General features: G+C 31.7%; 2 protein-coding genes across 2 annotated transcripts; both read right to left on the reverse strand.

Annotated features, from left to right (window-relative positions):
- Nucleotides 1-4,223: 4,223 nt before the first annotated feature.
- On the reverse strand, nucleotides 4,224-6,977 carry LOC105141003 (actin-7). Its single transcript, XM_011048067.1, has 5 exons — nucleotides 6,814-6,977; nucleotides 6,074-6,145; nucleotides 5,583-5,976; nucleotides 4,881-5,494; nucleotides 4,224-4,777 (listed from the first exon to the last, which is right to left on the reverse strand). Exons 2-5 carry the CDS (start codon nucleotides 6,131-6,133, stop codon nucleotides 4,712-4,714), a joined length of 1,134 nt encoding a protein of 377 aa, XP_011046369.1. The 5' UTR covers nucleotides 6,134-6,145; nucleotides 6,814-6,977; the 3' UTR covers nucleotides 4,224-4,711.
- A 7,038-nt stretch (nucleotides 6,978-14,015) lies between these two features.
- On the reverse strand, nucleotides 14,016-16,650 carry LOC105141005 (trihelix transcription factor GT-2-like). Its single transcript, XM_011048068.1, has 2 exons — nucleotides 16,118-16,650; nucleotides 14,016-15,704 (listed from the first exon to the last, which is right to left on the reverse strand). Exons 1-2 carry the CDS (start codon nucleotides 16,345-16,347, stop codon nucleotides 14,444-14,446), a joined length of 1,491 nt encoding a protein of 496 aa, XP_011046370.1. The 5' UTR covers nucleotides 16,348-16,650; the 3' UTR covers nucleotides 14,016-14,443.
- Nucleotides 16,651-19,067: the final 2,417 nt, after the last annotated feature.

Raw genomic sequence — 19,067 nt, forward strand, 5'->3', positions numbered from 1 at the left:
GAAGCTTTTATTAAGGGGGAACTTCAAAGAATTATGGCAATGATAGAAGATTTGAATGCGGATTTCACAATTATGGAAAACATGGTCACATGAAGAAAAATTGTTGGTTTAAGAAGCTTACGGAAAACAATGTTGCTATTTAAGTTTAAAAAATCAGATTGAAGATGAATGAGATGTTGAAGCATTGAAGCATTATTTTCCATGGAAGAGAAAGAATTGGCATTAAGAATGATATTTAAGGATCAAATCGATTATGAACTTTATGTCTTGTTTGATGTTAAAGTATACTCAGAATTGTGATTTTGATCAAGATTGTGATCATAATCTTTCATTATGATGAGAAGTCAATTTAATAACTAAAATTTTATTTTATTTTTTAAAAAATAATATGAATATTCAAATTAATTTACATATATTTCAATTAATTTCAGATAATAATCATATAAATTTTTAATAATTTTAAAATTTATGAGATTTGAATTAGAAAAATCCTGAAATTTATAAAATATAAATTAATAATTTTTAAAAAATAAATTTATAACCTGACCGGTTAAACTACTCAGTGTTGAAATTCTTTTTTTATTGATTCTTAGGAAGAAAAAAGGTTCCTTTACAATCTCAAAGGTCTTGCTTTCATACAAGATGATTTAAGGTTTATAAAATTTAAATTAATAAAACTTTGAAATTTATAAAATTCAAATAAATAATCTCTTAAAAAGTAAATTTATAACATGACCGGTTAAATTAAACTCCTCCTCGGAGTTGAAATTCTTTTTTATTGATCCGTAGGAAGAAAAGGTTCCATTACAATCTCAAAGGTCTTGCTTTCATACAAGGAAAAAGACAAACAAGATGGAAGAGCTCAATGATTTTAATAAGCCTGAAGTGTTCATAATTTTAAGTAAAAGTTTTGAAGCTTTAATTACTTTTTTTGGATTCAAAAAATTAAACTACAATACACCGAAAGCATAAATTTAGAGCTTGAATTGTTTGGGGGTCTACACAGAGGAGAACCCCTCCAAAAATAGAGGTATGCCGCTATCAATGAAGAGCACACGGTATTCTTTAGTAAAAGGCGAAAGAATAGTTCGCTCTGTGCTCACCACACGGCTCCATGGTTTCTGGAAATGGCGATGTGTTTCATTATATAGAGATGAGAGCTAGCTGTTGTATGTTCCTTTTGTCGATGAGGGACAGTCGTCATTTAACTTAAAAAATATTTTTTGAAAAAATATATTAAAACAACTTGTTTTTAGATATATCATGCTGCTTTAAAAAACAAAACAAAACAAAAGGGGAGTTTTAGATGATTTCTATTTCGTTTTTTCTGCAATACTCATTCTATACTGTGTTGCTACTGCTTGTTACCTCATCTGTAGGATTGTGCAAATGTACGTGAGATGAGAGCTAGCTGTTGTATGTTCCTCTTGTCGATGAGGGACAGTCGTGATTTAACTTAAAAAACATTTTTTAAAAAAATATATTAAAACAACTTCTTTTTAATATATCATGCTGCTTTAAAAAAAAAGCAAAAAGGGAGTTTTGGATGATTTCAATTTATTTCTATATCATTTTTTCTGCAATACTCATTCTATACTTTGTTGCTACTGCTTGTTACCTTATCTGTAGGATTGTGCAAATGGATCTGAAGTTCCCTCCAAAACCATTTGTCTCTTCTGCTGCGAAGGACCTTACTACTCGGGGAGCCTAGCGTGCTTGTGATCTGTGTTCATGTTCTCTTGGTTTTTTTTTCTCTCTTTGATCAATAGATGCTTGTCAGGGATTCTGTAGAGAGATCACCGCTGCATAAGCTTCCTGTGCATCCCTGGATTGTTCAAAATGTTGATCCCTCAGGCATCTTTAGGGTTTGATTTGTCTTTATAAGATGCTTTGCTGTTTCAAGGGAATAGATGGTGTGAGATTTTGGAGAAGAACGCAAAGAACCTTCTGGCAAGTTCTATGAATTTATGAAGAACCGGATCACACACTTTACAAGAGTTCAAAATTGCCCATGTTGTCTCCAAGCTCTATAGAACTAAGAAATAAAATTGGTTTATTGAATTTATTTCAATTCAATTTTATGTTGATATGGAGCCCTTGTTCTTTTCTTTTAAGATCTTTTATTTCCATTTCTAAATTATACACTTTCTGCAACACCATGCCTGTTTCTTTTCCATTTTCAAACATCATGAAACAAAGCCCCTGAGATTCTGATGAATTCAAGATATATGCCTGGTAAAGGTATTATTAATGCTAAATATAAATTATTGGGATATTTTTGTACATTTATTTACAAACCAATGTAATTAAATGAGAAAAATGAAGTGATTGTTTTTGCAATTTTCATGGATAATCTGTGTGTAATAATTTCCAGATCCATTATTTATTATTATAGAAATATAGTATTTGGTATACACTGAATATTCAAATGAGTATTGATTTTTAGATTCATATAAATATAAAATTTATGGCTTGCCAGATTTTCAACGTGGAGGACATCCATGAATTCAAGAAGGATTGCACTCATTAATACGCAGTGTAATCAAACATACTTTTAAAGTGTGGAAAAAAAAATGTTGTTTTGCTATATTTATTACTTATTAATAATCATATATTTGTTATATAACTTAAGTTACGAAATTACTATATGTTCATTTTAATTATTTTATTATCAACTGGTTTAATACAACTAGTAGCAACAAAAGGTGCTGTTCTTGGTAAAAAATACAGCAATACCAGGCTAAGCTTAATAACTTTGCCTTGGTTCATGCATACTGGTTTAATACAACTAGTAGCAACAAATGGTGCTTTTCTTGGTAAAAAATACAGCAATACCAATACCAGGCTAAGCTTAGTAACCTTGTCTTGGTTCATGCTTATGGATTTCAATGGAGGAAACATGTGTTTCAGTATTTCTTATTGATTTCAATAGAGAAGCGAAGGCAGAGAGCACTAGTCTAATACTGAAGTCATTTTGGCAGTCGGTTGCTTTCTTTCATTTGCTTGTCTGGAAACAACAATCCTCCTCCCCCATGGAACTAGCCTCTCCTTGGCATGTCCCTGAAGATTTGTTTCTCGAAGAATTGAAGGACTCGATTCCATAGACTGAGTTACAATTAATTCTAATAAAATAAATGCTCTTGGTTAGAATGCTAAGAATAAAATATTTCTCTCCTTGGTATGCTTTCCAAAAACATTTATCAGCAACCGAAGTGACGTAAACCAAGGAAGCCCCGTAGAAGAGGGGATCAAGTTCAAACTTAACATTACAGTAGTGGTATTATTTTGTCATTTTCCGTTCATTTTCTCTTGATTTGACCAGTCAACTAAAAATAAAAATAGCGATCAGTCATCCAAATGGAATCACCTCGACCACACTGGTCTCAAGCCGAACACCGCAGTATCCAACTCCTAGTCCTACCAAACATTGCTGTCAGGCCCCAGTCCGACTCCAGGACTGACCCTAAAACAACTGCGGTTATTAGAACACCATCGGTCAACCCGGCCAAGGCAATTTTAGTGTTTAGTAATGTGCTTCAAAAACAAAGATTAAATTTAAAATACAAACGTTTGTTTTTTTATATCATCGAATCGAATTGATCTGCCGCAGGATACTACTTCCAATTGTCAAAATCTGTTCTGTAATATAATGCAGCGTTAGTTAAAAACCACAATCTAGAAAACATTTTTAAAACCTTGATTTAAAAAAAGATACACAATTTATAGCTTTTTGCAAAAACTAACACCACACCAAAACACAATAAGATACAGCTTGTTATTTCAGTGCGGCCGCACTTCAAAAAAAAAATTGTGTTTTTGTTAATGCGCTTTCGAAATTCAGGTGTTACAAATATAGTTAATATTAATTTAAAATAGATTTCTAATCAAATTCACTTTAAAAAAAAAACCATAATAACAAACAACACCTAACCCGCCAATCAAATGAGGTTGGAAGGCAAAAGAAACTGATGACAAATTATGATTGGATGCACCCAATCATAAATGGCACCAAGTATCCGCCTTTATAAACAGAAGGGCTTTGTACGGGAATAATTATTACCAAGCAAGATTAAAAGTAGACACTTCTACTAATTATGTCCTGACAGGCGAGCCGGCCTCTTATATAGGAGACAGACATGATGAAAAAGACAAATAAAAAAACCCTGCAGCCGTGTAAAACAAACCAGCAAAGATATTCTAGAAAGGACTGAGAGATCCGTTCAAAGTTCAAACGGAGTATTAAGTACGATTTCAACAGGGTTTATGAAAGCAAATTGACACTAACACAAAATTTCTCATACAATAACTATTAACATTAATGTTCCCAAGGAAAAAAAACACCTTCAAATGTTGAGATGGAAAAAAACAAAAATAAAAAAGCATATCACAACCACTCTCCGTCTACAAGCATCCTACTAAAAAGACGCAAGGTTGAACCACAGATGTTGTGGAGGAAAGCAAAGAGCTCGACTACCAAAGTCACCATATCGAGAGGGAGGACCATTACAGTTGCGCATCTTAAAAAGCAGCAATAACAACATTGAATCACAAGCCTATTCAATACATTGAATATCAGAATGTTCCCTCCTTCAATGACCCCCACCTCAACAAATTCTCCATATCAGCTAGGACTTTGAGTTCATGACACCTTGACACGAAAAAAGCCAACTAAATAGAAAAAAAGAACTCACCATCACCGCTCTGTTGGAACTTAGAAGCACTTCCTGTGGACGATGGATGGGCCAGACTCATCGTACTCACCCTTGGAAATCCACATCTGACACAACACAAGCCATGCACGTCAGTCTCGATCAAACACACAACCACACGCTCAAGATATAAAGCAAAGATAAAACGTTATTGAAATGAAAAATCTTCACCTGCTGGAAGGTGCTGAGAGATGCAAGGATTGACCCTCCAATCCAGACACTGTATTTTCTCTCTGGTGGTGCAACCACCTTAATCTTCATGCTGCTTGGGGCAAGGGCAGTGATTTCCTTGCTCATACGGTCAGCAATACCAGGGAACATAGTGGAACCACCACTGAGCACAATATTACCGTATAGATCCTTTCTGATATCCACATCACACTTCATGATAGAATTGTAAGTAGTCTCGTGGATACCAGCAGCTTCCATTCCGATGAGGGATGGCTGGAAGAGGACTTCCGGGCAACGGAATCTCTCAGCTCCAATGGTGATGACCTGACCATCAGGTAGCTCATAGTTCTTCTCAACAGAGGAGCTGCTCTTGGCAGTCTCAAGCTCCTGCTCGTAGTCAAGGGCAACATACGCAAGTTTCTCCTTCATGTCACGGACAATTTCCCGTTCAGCTGTGGTGGTGAACATGTAACCTCTCTCAGTGAGGATCTTCATCAAAGCATCAGTGAGATCACGACCAGCAAGATCCAAACGAAGGATGGCATGTGGAAGGGCATACCCTTCATAGATTGGCACAGTGTGAGACACACCATCACCAGAATCCAGCACGATACCTGTTCACATGAGAAGCCACTCAGTACCAGAATCATTTACCAAACCAATGCAAATACAACACAGATTTCAATAGCAATGGTTACGAACCAGTTGTACGACCACTAGCATACAGGGAAAGGACAGCCTGGATAGCAACATACATTGCAGGCACATTGAAAGTCTCAAACATGATTTGAGTCATCTTCTCTCTGTTAGCCTTGGGGTTAAGAGGAGCCTCTGTAAGGAGGACTGGGTGCTCCTCAGGAGCGACACGAAGCTCATTGTAGAAAGTGTGATGCCAAATCTTCTCCATATCATCCCAGTTGCTAACAATACCATGCTCAATAGGGTATTTCAAGGTCAAGATACCTCTCTTAGATTGTGCTTCATCACCAACATAAGCATCCTTCTGCCCCATTCCAACCATGACACCAGTGTGTCTTGGTCTACCCACAATACTTGGAAACACTGCCCTGGGAGCATCATCCCCAGCAAACCCAGCCTGCAACATTACAACACCATATAACTTATCAAATCCAAACAAATTATGAGTGATAAAATGCAAAACTGAATTTTCACTAATAAAGTAACCAACCCACCTTCACCATTCCAGTTCCATTGTCGCAGACAAGGGGCTGAATATCCTCAGAATCGGCCATTTTCTACAAGTTCTGTACAAAAAGTCAATAAATGAGTAAATGAGACAAACTTTACACCAGAAAAAAACATTCTACATAATTTACAAATACATCAACATATCTAAGAAGCATATAATAAAAAATATAACATATCTAGTTCCTCCGCTATTTACAAATCAAAATAAACTAGCCAATTAACTATTCCAAATCATTAGCCATCCAAAGCTTAATCCAATCAGCATGATTATCTTTCGTTATCATTCTACTATAATAGAATCCAAATATCCATCGAAAATCATCAATTTTAAGCTTAAAACACAGAAATGCAACCTAAATCTCAATCAATTACCACATCATATCCAATTTACCAATACCTTCTAATTCACACTGGCAGATTATAATCTAACAATGACCGAACGAAGTAGGTCAAAATCAAACAGATCTAATAACTTGTCACAAAAACATACAGATCTAGATTCAACACAATCAGATCAAGCTCTCAAATCAAACGATCCAAATCAAACCACGAGAAACCTCTAGATCTAACCTTCAACAGCACAAAAATCATAGATCGGAAGCAAAAAAATGATAAAACTTAACGATTCCAAACCAAAAACAACAAAAAGATGGCGTTTAACCAAAACACGATCTACAAAGCTCAAACCAAGACGAAGAGATAGACAAACCGATCCTTTACTTACCTTAATCGGAGAAGTGTAAGAGAGAATGATCAGAGAACGAACCAAGCCAAATCTAGCTATAGACGTGGCCTGGCCTAAGTTGCTTTGCTTGTATTGCGGTTGCTGGTGCGAGCAAGACCGAGAAAGAGAGAGAGAGAGTAAGGGTTAAGTGAGGAAAGGAGACGACGATTTTAAATTTTTTTAAAATTATTTTTTATATATTTAAATAGTTTTTATATACTGATATTAAAAATAAATTTTAAAAAATTAAAAATATATATTATTTTAATAAAAAATAAAAAAATATTTTAAAAAATAAAACAATAAATATTATGTAAACCATTTTTTTTCCTTTAACCTATTTGGTTGTATATTGATTTTTCATAGTTTTATATATAGTTGCTAAACTTGTCTTTGATTTAATAAATTAATCTAAAAAATTATGGTTAAAATGGGTTTAAGATTAAAATAGTTTTGACATTAACTCAGATAATTAAATTTAATTCAGATTTAATCAAATTAAAACTAATAATTTAAAAATATAAAAATTAATAAGCTTGAGTCCAATGTTTACATCTTTTCAATAAATAAAAATAAATGTTGCCAAGTTGAAAGGTTTTATGACTTATAATTCTTTAAATATAAAAATATTTTACAAGCCACCACCAACTAAATCTAAATAGAATTTATTATAAATATACGTTATAATAACTCTTTGCAGCCCTTAATAGTACAAATCATCATTAGCAGCCCTTATAAACTGCAATAAAGTAGCCACTTCAAGTTTTGGAAAAAAAAATAAAAAATCGAATCAATTTAAATTCAAATAAAGTTGGTGATTTTTTCAGGTTACAAAATTCTAGATTTTCATATTAAAATATATAATTGATCTAATATCTCATAAAGAAAAATGATGAAATCATAAAATGATAGTATTTTGTCAAAATTCCCAATATTTACATGATAAAAAAAATCAATTTTCACTTTAAGTGTTGTGAGAAATTACTTATAATCTCTTTAAAGTAATTATTTTTAAGAGAATATAAGAGAGAAACTGGAAAAAAAAAATGACGCTTCATGTCTATTTTTCTATCAATTATATTTTCATTAAACTTATATTTTAGAATATAAAAAAACCCTATAAATTTATCTGATTTATATCATGGGAGATAATCATATTTCATATTCTTGATCTTATTATAAAATACCCATGTTCTTATTTGGTGAATTATTCTTTCACTTGATTAGACTAGAAACTTTCCTTCTTGAGAAAAAAGATGATAATTAGAGAAACTTTGACACGAAGGAGCAGAGTAATTGCATTCAGAGAAAAACTCAAAATTATATTCCAATTATATAGATAATAAATATAAACATCACCACTAAACAATTTCTTATTTAATTTTAAAAAAAATCAAGAAAACTCACCTATTTTTAAGACTTTTTATTCATATTTCTACCCAAATTATACTTTAAAAAACAAGAAAATTATTTTGTAAGACTATTAATGGTTTCTGTTAATTTATTTTGAAAAAATAAAATAATTTGAATGTAAAACTATACTATATATATATATATTAAATTTTTGCCCTTACATTTATTATTAAGCAGGGACACGAGGAGTCGAGTCTGAAAAAGGGCAAGCCTGGGGTCGGCTTGGGTAGGCTTGGCTTAGAAGTTTTTTTCGTAAAAAACGTGAGTCTTTTATTTCTTTTTGGCATTTAATATTTTCTCTGAGGTCATTATTGCAGGCAGTGAAGAATCAAAATCAGAGGGGGAAAATGTGGCCCTTTCGGCCTTACTTGCCACTGTTGCTCTGAAGAAAAATTCATGCAACAGAAAATAGCTTGACATTTGGACAAAACCATTTCATGTGTATTATTGTCTCGTCCGCAATTTGTTGTCTTGAAACATGTAACCTGTGCACTTCTTTTCTTTTGTCCAACACTTTCAAGCGTTGGGTACTCATGGTAGTATCTGTCTTTTCCTCCACCTACATATATATAAAAAATTGTATGCTTAGTTAAATAGTACAAAGGGGTTCATATATAGTTGTATTTTAATTTTTAATTTTGTAAAAACAATATAAAAAATGAAACCTTATTGTAATTCAATATAAAAAAATCGAACCTTATAGCAAGTATTTAATTTCATATTTACAAAGAAAAAACAATATAAAAAATGTCTAAACTTTTGTGCAAATTCAATTTTCTATTGGAAAATCAAACCTTACTTGACAAATTCTTTTTATTGTACTCTAGATTTTAATTATTACAATAAATTGGAGAACAATACCTGATTAAGATATGACTGTTATGCGTCATTATAGGTTAATATTAATAGTTTAAATCATTCTTGAAAACAATTACAAATCTTGATGGATAACAGACATATATTTATATTTATACGTACAATTGGATTATTAAAATGATTTTTTTATTAATACACTCGATTATTATTAAAAAAAATTAAAATTTTGAACGATAGATTTAGCAATTAGCAATTTATTAGTCACTGAGACTTTTTAATTCAAAGGTGAATAATTTATTTGTTTCAATTTAGAACTTTTGATAACTTTTAAGAATAAGTTTCAAAATTGTTAAATCGAAAGCATAGAACTTACCATGCATTATAATACAAGATAACTATATGCGGCCAAAAAGAAATAATAATAATCGTATTTCATAGTCCCTAAAATTTTATACATAGCTCATTACACCCTTATACTTTAAGTTTGGGCACCAAAACCCTCACACATTCAGTAGGCAGTCACACATATTTGTTATTCGTGCTTACCACATCTACATATAAGAAGACGAAGAAATCACATGCCTCCACAAATTGAAAGCTCGAGGGTTTAAAATGATCAAAATCTAAGACTTGAAGGACAACAAGTGTAATCCACTCCCTTTGTTAGATTTAAGAGTTTCGAACCAACCCAAAGGCAAGAATTACATAATGGGTCGGTCAACTCATGGATCGGTAATTTTACCTAAGTTTATTTAAAAAAAATAATCAAAACATCGTCATTTTAAATTAAAAAATTAATTAATAAGATCATTTTGATTGTAAATTAACTCATCAAACACCATGATTTAATTAAGTAAATTATATAACCTATCTAAAATACAAATCTAGAATACACATCATCAGATTAGCCGGTTAAGATAACCTAGGTTTCATAACCCTAATTAGGGTACTACTCGAGAACATGTAAGAAACGAGGGATAAAGTAGATGTAAATGGATCTTAAATATTTTCTCATTTGCCTCCAAACTTGCATGTGCATACATGTGCAAATGCCCAGCTATTTCTTCCTAGAAACATCAATGAAGTTAGAGGGGGGAGCTGGGAATGGTCGGGGAGGCACATAAAATATTAGTGAATGTCAGGGGATATTGCTTGGGATTTCAGGATCTGCAAGAATATTACTCAAATCAAGGTGTTGATCAATGCATGTTTGCACTGTCTAAATGTGACCTTTTCTGGCAGCCACATTTCCACACTAAGGAAGAAGAACTTTCGTGTACTCTTAGTGGCATGCCATTACAGGGAATCGTGAATATTTATGCCTTGTGATAATGTTTCCTCACGTGAATAATGTCGACAATACAAATCCATTTCCATTTTCCTTGTTTTTTTAATTTATGATTGAATATTTTATTAACAACTCAAGTTCAAGCATTTTCAACCTTGAGTGTTCTTTAGAATATATATTTTTATATCAATATATTAAAATTATCAAAAAACAATTAAAAAAACATATTTTTTGGACATAAAAACACTTAAAAAACAGAAACTACTGCAATATCCTTATGATTGAGGGAGTATGCATCCCATATGGTATAAATAATCATGCGTCCTCTAACAAGAGTTTGCAATTGTATATTGATTTTGATTTACAATTATTTTACATTGAATCACCAGGAAAAAAAAAAGTGGATTCCAAGCAAAGACTCAATTATCACTTTGGGAATGTATGTCTAGTGTAATTCAATGCAATGTCAAAAAGTACTGGTGTAAAATCAGTTCCTTGCTCTCTACTCACCCATACCATGACCTAATCTTGTCCACTACCTAAGGAATCGAAAACAGAAGCTATCACCACAATGCATTTGTCCACATTTGGTAGATCTAGTCGTTTATGAGTCACCGAAAGTTTTATCGAGTTGCTGTAGCCTTGTTAGGGCGATGATCAATTATCTGTATATAGGTTAGAAGTGGTGATTTAAGGGTTTTCCATCTTAGATCCTTTTAAGATATTGTTTGTTATTGTATTTTAAAAAAATATTTATTTATTTATTTATTATTTAAATTAATTTTTTAATTATTTTTAGATTGTTTTAATGTGTTGGTATCAAAAAATTTAAAATTAATTTTTATTTATAATAATCAATAAATTTTTATCAAAGAATATTTTTAAAAACAATTACTATCATAATACTAAATAAAATCTTAATTTATATATATAAAATATAAAAGTCATATGTATAAGATACCTGGAGTAAGAATTGAAGATAATCTTTTACTTTATTTTTGTAATAGATATCATAATTATAAAATTTAAAATGGTTAAAATATCTAGTAATGGATTATTAAGTTGAAACCGTAAGTTGATAGGATAATTTAATTTTTGAATAAGATGATATTATTTTATTTTTGAAAAAATAACCATGTTTTGATAAAAAAAAATAGTTTAAAATAAAAAACAATTCACACTAAATTTTATAATCATCAAATTGACCCCCTGTCAGGCCAGTGTTGTATAACTATTCTTGATATATTTTGGGACCAGGAAGGAGAGCTAGAAGGTGTGATTAATTGCAAGTTGCGAAGTCCTCTATCTTGTAGAGAGGATATATCTCTCTCTTTTCCGGATTAAGTGAGATTCTTGGCAAAGAGGAGACTTTTGGTGTGCAATTGAGGAGATGAAATAATGTGAAACGAGTGCTGGACCTGCTGGAACCAGTATGATCCATCACTTATTGACCTCCTTTTTTCTCTATTTATTCTCCATGAAGAGACAATATGTCGAGCAAGCCAAAAAAGTTGAACTATGAAGGCTGTATTTACTTTCTTGACCAAATTCTTGTTGTGAAAATGGATGGAAATTAAGGATTGTTTATTTTATGAAAAGTAATTTCTTGTGATAGTAAATTTTTAAAAAGTAAATTATTTTTTGATGTTTGGTAGTGTAATAAAAAATAAATTAAAAAAATACTTTCTAGTATTTGGTTATGTCATGGAAACTGAATTGAAATATAACTTAATAATGTTTTATTTTTCTAATTTTATTAAAATAATGAGGAATAAATCTTACAAATTAAAAAGTTGAATGAGAATGAAATTGAAAAAAAATATAATTTCATAAATTATCTCAAATAAAATAAATAATAATCAAAATAATAGAGAACAAATCTAAAAAATAAAAAATTAAAGATAAAGAAATTAAAAAGGTCTAGCCTATTTTGATATAGTGATTTGAGTTTCTGGTCTGTTATTATATCTTTAATTGTAATAATTTAATCTCTAAATAATTTATTTTCCCTGTCATTTTGTCTGTTTCTTCATCTAAATTAACATAAAAATCTTATGATTTGTGCCTAATATATTTTGATATAAAAAATATCCCTTACTCTTAATATGATAAGTAATTTATATGTCTTTATATTTTTACATATTGTGTTCAATAACCCTTATATATATATATAATTATATTAATTACGTTCTTAATTTTTAATTAGCTTATTCAAAGGAGGGTAGTTCATATCAAACTTAAACTTGGAATGAGAAATTTATTTGAAAAAAGAAATCAGTTAATTTAAATTACGTATCACAATTTTAGTTATTTTTTTAAAACAAAACACATAATATCTTGAAAAAATTAAACTAACATTTATTATTAGAATTTAATATTTGTTTCAAATATGTTTGTTTGTTATAAAAATAACAAATTATATTTTTTTTCTCATAATTTTTAGTTATTAAGAGAAGAATAGATAAAGTGACTAATTTGACACGTGATTGAAACAATATTTTTTAAGAAATTAAATTATTATTTTTTATATAAAATAATTTTTTATTTATGTTTTTAGATTGTTTTAATGTTATATACTAAAAATAATTTTTAAAAATTAAAAAATAATCATTATTAAAAAAAAGGTAAAATATAATATAGACTAAGTTCAATGTCATGGGCCAGAACCTAGCGTCATCTGTTAAGCTGCACTGCTGTATGTAATTCCTCGGAAGCTGAAATCTAATCCCATGTATACTGTTAGTCACACAATCACATAGGACAGGGAAGCCTGGAATTTTTTTATCATATAGTATAAGAATTAGCTGATGATCCTAAATAAGATATTTTTCCATTAAATCTTCACCATCTTGTTGCTGACATAACAATTTTCAAATCTTTGTACGACCAATTTGTAAGGTAATATTTAGTTATTATTTCAGATATCAAGATAATTATAATAAACAAAAAACTTATTATTCAGTCCTTTTTATTTTAAAAAGATAAAAATTTATTTCAAAAGCTTATTTATTTTTATATTTGTTCATGTAACCAAACATGTTTTTATCCGTTTTGTATGTGTATTTTTTGTTCCGAGATGGTTTCAATATTAATAAATCTTCACATGCTTGATGGTGATCTCTGACTTCTTTAGCAAATTGTTAGCAGTGTTGAATACTTTACAAAGATTTTGTAAGGGAACCCAAATTAGCAAAGCCCATCTTCATGGCCAGTCTTCAAGACTGGAAACCTCCTCATCTCTTGGAACTATCAGAACTCTGACCTTCACACACCCCTTTCAACAGGAGTGTCCATTTTTCTCTACCATGATCACCACGGCAGCACCAATTTGCAGCAGTGGAACTTTCCAAGATCAAGAATCTTACACACATATGCCTAGCCTGTGGCACTGAAGTGGAAAGCATTTTCCTTCCAAGCTTCAGGATTGGAGGCCTGCCAGGGCAAAGATACAAGGATGGATAGGAGATGGCAGGAGTCAAAAGGTACTGCTTTTGCCAATCATCCCAGATCAGCTTGCGCACGGGTGATAATGATAGGCACTAGTCAAAAAAGTGAATCACTTTCAACGTCGTGTTAGTGATGAGGGCAGTCTGCCATTTTTTTCTCCCTAGTTTATCTCCCCTTTACCTGCTCCATGGACGGGTCCCTCCTACACAAAAATAACCAAACTGTTTGCAATTTGTCATCTGAAAAAGTGATGCTAGACTGCTCTGCTCTTGTAACATTGATTGATACAACTATGAACAAGCATTTTCCCACTTTTGCATACATGCGTGAGCTTTCAAAAGCTAAAAAAGTGAAGTGTAAACTATTTTAGTACATATTAACCTACTACTAATTTCAACCTATCTTACTTGACATGTTTATTCAACAAATGATGACCATATACATTATACATATGCAAAGACGCCGCTTTCTATGAGATGTATTCCTAATTGGTTCTTGACAATAAGGTCATCGAAAACCGGAAAGTTCATGGAACCATGGAAGAACTCCATAATCACTTTGGCCCGCATCTCAGAATAAGGCACACCAAGTTTAGCTGTGGAAAGAAATTCGTTGTCTAATTACTCCATAATTTCCATTGAAGAAGGATCAATAGCAACAATTCCATTACTCCATAATTTCCAATGAAGAGGGATCAATAGGTACAATTCCATAACCATTTCCATCTTCTTTGCCTCTATAGTCTACTTGAATCTGATCAACATTTTCGCTTTCTCTGTCTTCTGTTGTGGCAGAATCTGGCAGTTGTTGATCTCCTTGGCCACCCATCATATGCATCAAAAGTTCTTCAGGCTTCAACTCGTAACTGGGATTATCAACCCTCCTAGTCTTCTCTCTGTATAAAGCATCAAGCTGCTGAAAATAAGGACAAGTCTTAGAATCCCCAGGTCTTTTTTTATTGCTATCTTTTACCCTCTTGAAGTACTTGTTCATATTCTCCCATTTCTCTTTGCACCTCTTTGCACTCCTATCATAACCGAGATTTTTCATTGATGTTGATATCTCCTCCCACAGCGGCCCTTTTGGTCCATTTTCTTGATACTGGAATTCAAGATAAGTTCGTATCTTGATCAAAGATTCAATTTCTTCTTTAGGCCATCTTGATGAGCTCATGTTGACAAAACTCTCAATACTGCTATTTTCAGGTGTCTTCACTACATTCTCCACTGGAACTGCTTGGTTCTTGGACAATTGCGCTGGAGATGTTTGAATGTCAGGAAATTTCATCGGGACTGTAGGGTTGTCAGGCAATTGCACCGGGATACCTTGCTCAGAGAACTTCTGTAAGAATGCAAGCACAGCTGCATCTTTCACAGCTGCAATCGCTCTTTCGTGATCTAAAAGCTCTTGTTCTCTCTTAATCTTATCCCATTCTTGCATCTTCCACGCTTCTTCTCTAGCTATCCTTTCTTGCTCGCGTTTCTCTATTGCTTCTAGAAACTTATTTTGCAAATTCTCTTGCTTTTCTATCACTTCATTCATCAACCTCTCAAAAAAATTTGTCAATCTCCGCTTCTTCTTTCTTGTTCCTTCTGATTCCTCACTTGAAGTAGATGCAGTTGAAGTAGAGGTGGCGTCAGTGCAATTCATGCTAGGACTCTGGATAGAACATGGAACATCATGTGGGATGAAGCTCACTGGGTTTACCGAGGCCAAAGGCATTAAACAATGATCTTTATCTGACGATGCAGGGGACACTAATGCATTGGTCTTATCTAAAGCTTGTAATTGTTCAAAAAACCTATATGTCTTGCCGTTCGGCCTACCGGACTGACTTCCTTTGGTTCTTCTATGATACTTGTAAATATTTTCAAACTTCTCTTTGCATTTCTTGGCACTTCTGTTATACCCAAGCTCTTTCAATTTCCTGATAGCAACAGTACCAATAGGGAAAAAAAAAATCCATGGTCTCACTAACGGCTTAAACTTTGAATAAACCAATAAAAATTATCAAACATGATTCAATAACTAAAAAAATTAACACGCGCGGTAATTTGAGCTAAAAAGCCATCCTTATTAGACCCTTTTGACACTATACACCAAATTTAATGCTAATTAACTTAGACTATAAAAAATGAACACATTAGACAAAAAGAACAGTAATTTTGCAATTCTGCTCAGATGGGTACCTCAAGATTGATTATTATGCAATAATTTGCTAAAAACAAGGCTTTCTCCACCATTTTCTCAGCAACCAAACGTAAAATGACCAAAAAACATAAAGCTCAAAACTTTACGTCGTTTTCTATCAAACTCTCCAGAAGAAGCTAAAAAACTCACCTCGAAACCTCTTCCCAAAGAGGAGCTTTAACAACAGAGTCTCTAAATGCAACATCCATATCAGACCTTATCTCCAACAAAGCTAAAGTCTCTTGCTTTGGCCACCTGTTAGCTGTTGAGCACTGCACACCCTCTTCAGCTTGCACCCCCATCCCCTCATCGCCTTCCTCGTCCTCCCAGTCCCTGGCGGCGGCGCTTGAATTTTCCAGGAAGGTGGTTGGTGCTTCCATGATTTTGAATCTTGATAGGAAAAAGAAAAATTACAGCTTTAGACAAGAGGTGAATTCTTGGAGTTAAATTTTCTTTCCTTTTGTTTTCGGGTTTTTGTTTGTTAAAATAAAAATGGGGTTTTTAGCTTCTCTCTTACTGCTACTACCTACAATTCTACTTTGTGGTTATGGTTCAATACAATGGTGGTGAAATTAAATTAGGGTTTTTGGTTTTTATAAAGGGATAAAGTTGGGAAGGTGGCAATCAAGTGGTGGGTACAACAAAATACTAAGCTTGATTTTTTTGACATTTGAGTTTTGGAAGTATTTAGGGGTTAAAGGAGATGGAGTTGGGGGTTGACTTTCGGTAAAAAGAAGGAGGCTTACAAATAAAATAAAATAAATTTTTTTTTTGATAAAATTAAAGGGTAAAATTAAAAAGTAAAAGGTGAAAGAATATGGATATGATTGTGGTGGCAAGTTGTTTGCTCTTGTCTTAATTGCTAAATAAGAGGCCTACCAAGCCCATTGTTTTCCCCTTTCAGTGTCTCCATTTTACACAATGTGACTAGAGAGGAGGAATCCATGCCTATGGATAGATATATAAAAAAAAATGATGTTTAAGTTGTAATTATTAATATTTATAATACTAAAAGAAAGATATATATAAAAGAAAGGAACATGAGAGAGGAAATCACACTCGATTTTAAGAATTCATTTCTCATATTTCTCACTCTTAATCCAAAATCTTGATAGATTTTGTATATCAATATTGACATATTAAGAAAGTTAAAGAAATTAAGCATAAGTTTATCTTCATATTTATCTAATATTCTCATCTCAATAGCATAATTTAGTGTTTGTTTGTATATTACAATCTATTTTTAAATTAATTTTATCTGAAAAATATTAAATTGATATTAATTTTAATGTGTTAAAATAAAAAATTTAAAATATATATATATATATATATATATAGAAGGGAATGGAAAATGGGACCACATAGAGAGGTTGAAAATGTTAAAATAAAATGAATGCTTGTGGGTGTAGATGAGGCTCCATGTCATGATGCCAAGTTTTCGAGATAAGCTGCATGTCACAATGATCTAGAGATCATTAAACAATTAGATTTGACAACTTTGCATAGGAAATTAAGACCTTACTTTTACACCAAGGAATATGAGTGGAATAGAATATAATAGAATTTGCTCATCCTAATCATGCAAAGCTGGTGAGAAAAATTAGTTTTTTTTTAATTTAAAATATATCAAAATAATATTTTTTTTATTTTTTAACACACTAGCATATCAAAACCATTAAAAAATATATTAAAAATATTTATTTAATATTTTTAAAGAGAAAAACAATTTAAAAAACAAATTGAAACGCAAGAAAAACCATCTCGGATAATCCTGGATGCCCTTTCATAGATACCAAGCAAGCAACTACATGGAACAACTCACAAAAGTCCAATTTTTGAACCATAGATTATTAAGGTGGTGAAGTTGTGGTCTTAAACCATCTATGTATGTAGATAAATGGGACCATTGTGAGCGTGACCATCCATTTTTATAGACCTTTTGTCCTCTACTTTGCTTCAAAAAATCTTGAATGGATGCTTGCTGGAGATTTCTTAGTGTCAAAATTGAAGTAAAATGGAAGTTATTATCATGCTGCCATGCATGAATGTTTTAATTCCACAAGTAACTCTCTATTCTTGACGAAGACGTCGTGTTAATTTCTAGCATTTGATTGTGGTTTAAAATACATAATTACTTTCTTCTTGCGTAAGGGAGCTCACTTTGTCAATAATTTCAACTAGCAAGCATGTATGTGATTGTTACGAGGTAAAAGGGAACTTCTAGTATGTTTTTTATTTTATTATTATTATAGGGTGTATTAATCAAAAAATAATTATTTAAATAGTAACATCTAGAAAGTTGAATGACCTTTTATATAAAAATAAAATATTTGCGTTATGTTATTATTAAATTTAAAGAAGAAACTAAAGCAAGTGGGAGAATTATTGTGAATCCTCTTTGATTTGTTTGTGGATTTTATTCCAAATCTTATAGTATTCATGTTACAAATAATAATATCCTATAAGTTACTAGACGAGATTTACTTTGAAGGAAAAGATAAATACAAGTGAGAGAAAGCGGATAAAATTCTTAAATTATAAAAAAGTAATAATAATATCTAAACCTAATATTTAAGTCTCATACTTATCTCTATTTATTTACTATAAAGTGAATTTAACTAAATGAATTTTAGGGTTTGATAATAAATCAAAATGAATTTCCAAGTTCTTGGGCTATTTTCTCTAGACGCTTTATTTATTTCAGTGGAAAATACACAAACAATTTTGGATTTTTGAAGAGAATGGTGAGCTTATAGGACAAGTAGTTGTTATGAAGTTTATCTAAGAGTCACTTTCCATGGCAGCAAGAAGGGTGCTGGCTGCCTATTTCGCTAAGGAAAGAAATCCAGCTTACCTAAATCATACTTGTGGGTCAAGTTGAAATTCCCACCATGGAAAGTGAAAAGCATAGCTATCATCAACCACATGGAAGGGAGGGTGAGAAGTAAGCATATGAATGTGAAAGCTTCGAGGCTAAAAAAGAAAGCATTAAACTCAAAGTATGTAAATTATGTATAGTTCCCTCCCTTCTTTTTTTTTTTTTGAAACTTTATTCTAATATGTTTGAATTGAAAAAATCATCAAATTAATTTATTTTCGT

This window comes from Populus euphratica, unplaced genomic scaffold (assembly GCF_000495115.2).
Source record: "Populus euphratica unplaced genomic scaffold, PopEup_1.0 scaffold318.1, whole genome shotgun sequence".
Taxonomy (NCBI): Eukaryota; Viridiplantae; Streptophyta; class Magnoliopsida; order Malpighiales; family Salicaceae; genus Populus; species Populus euphratica.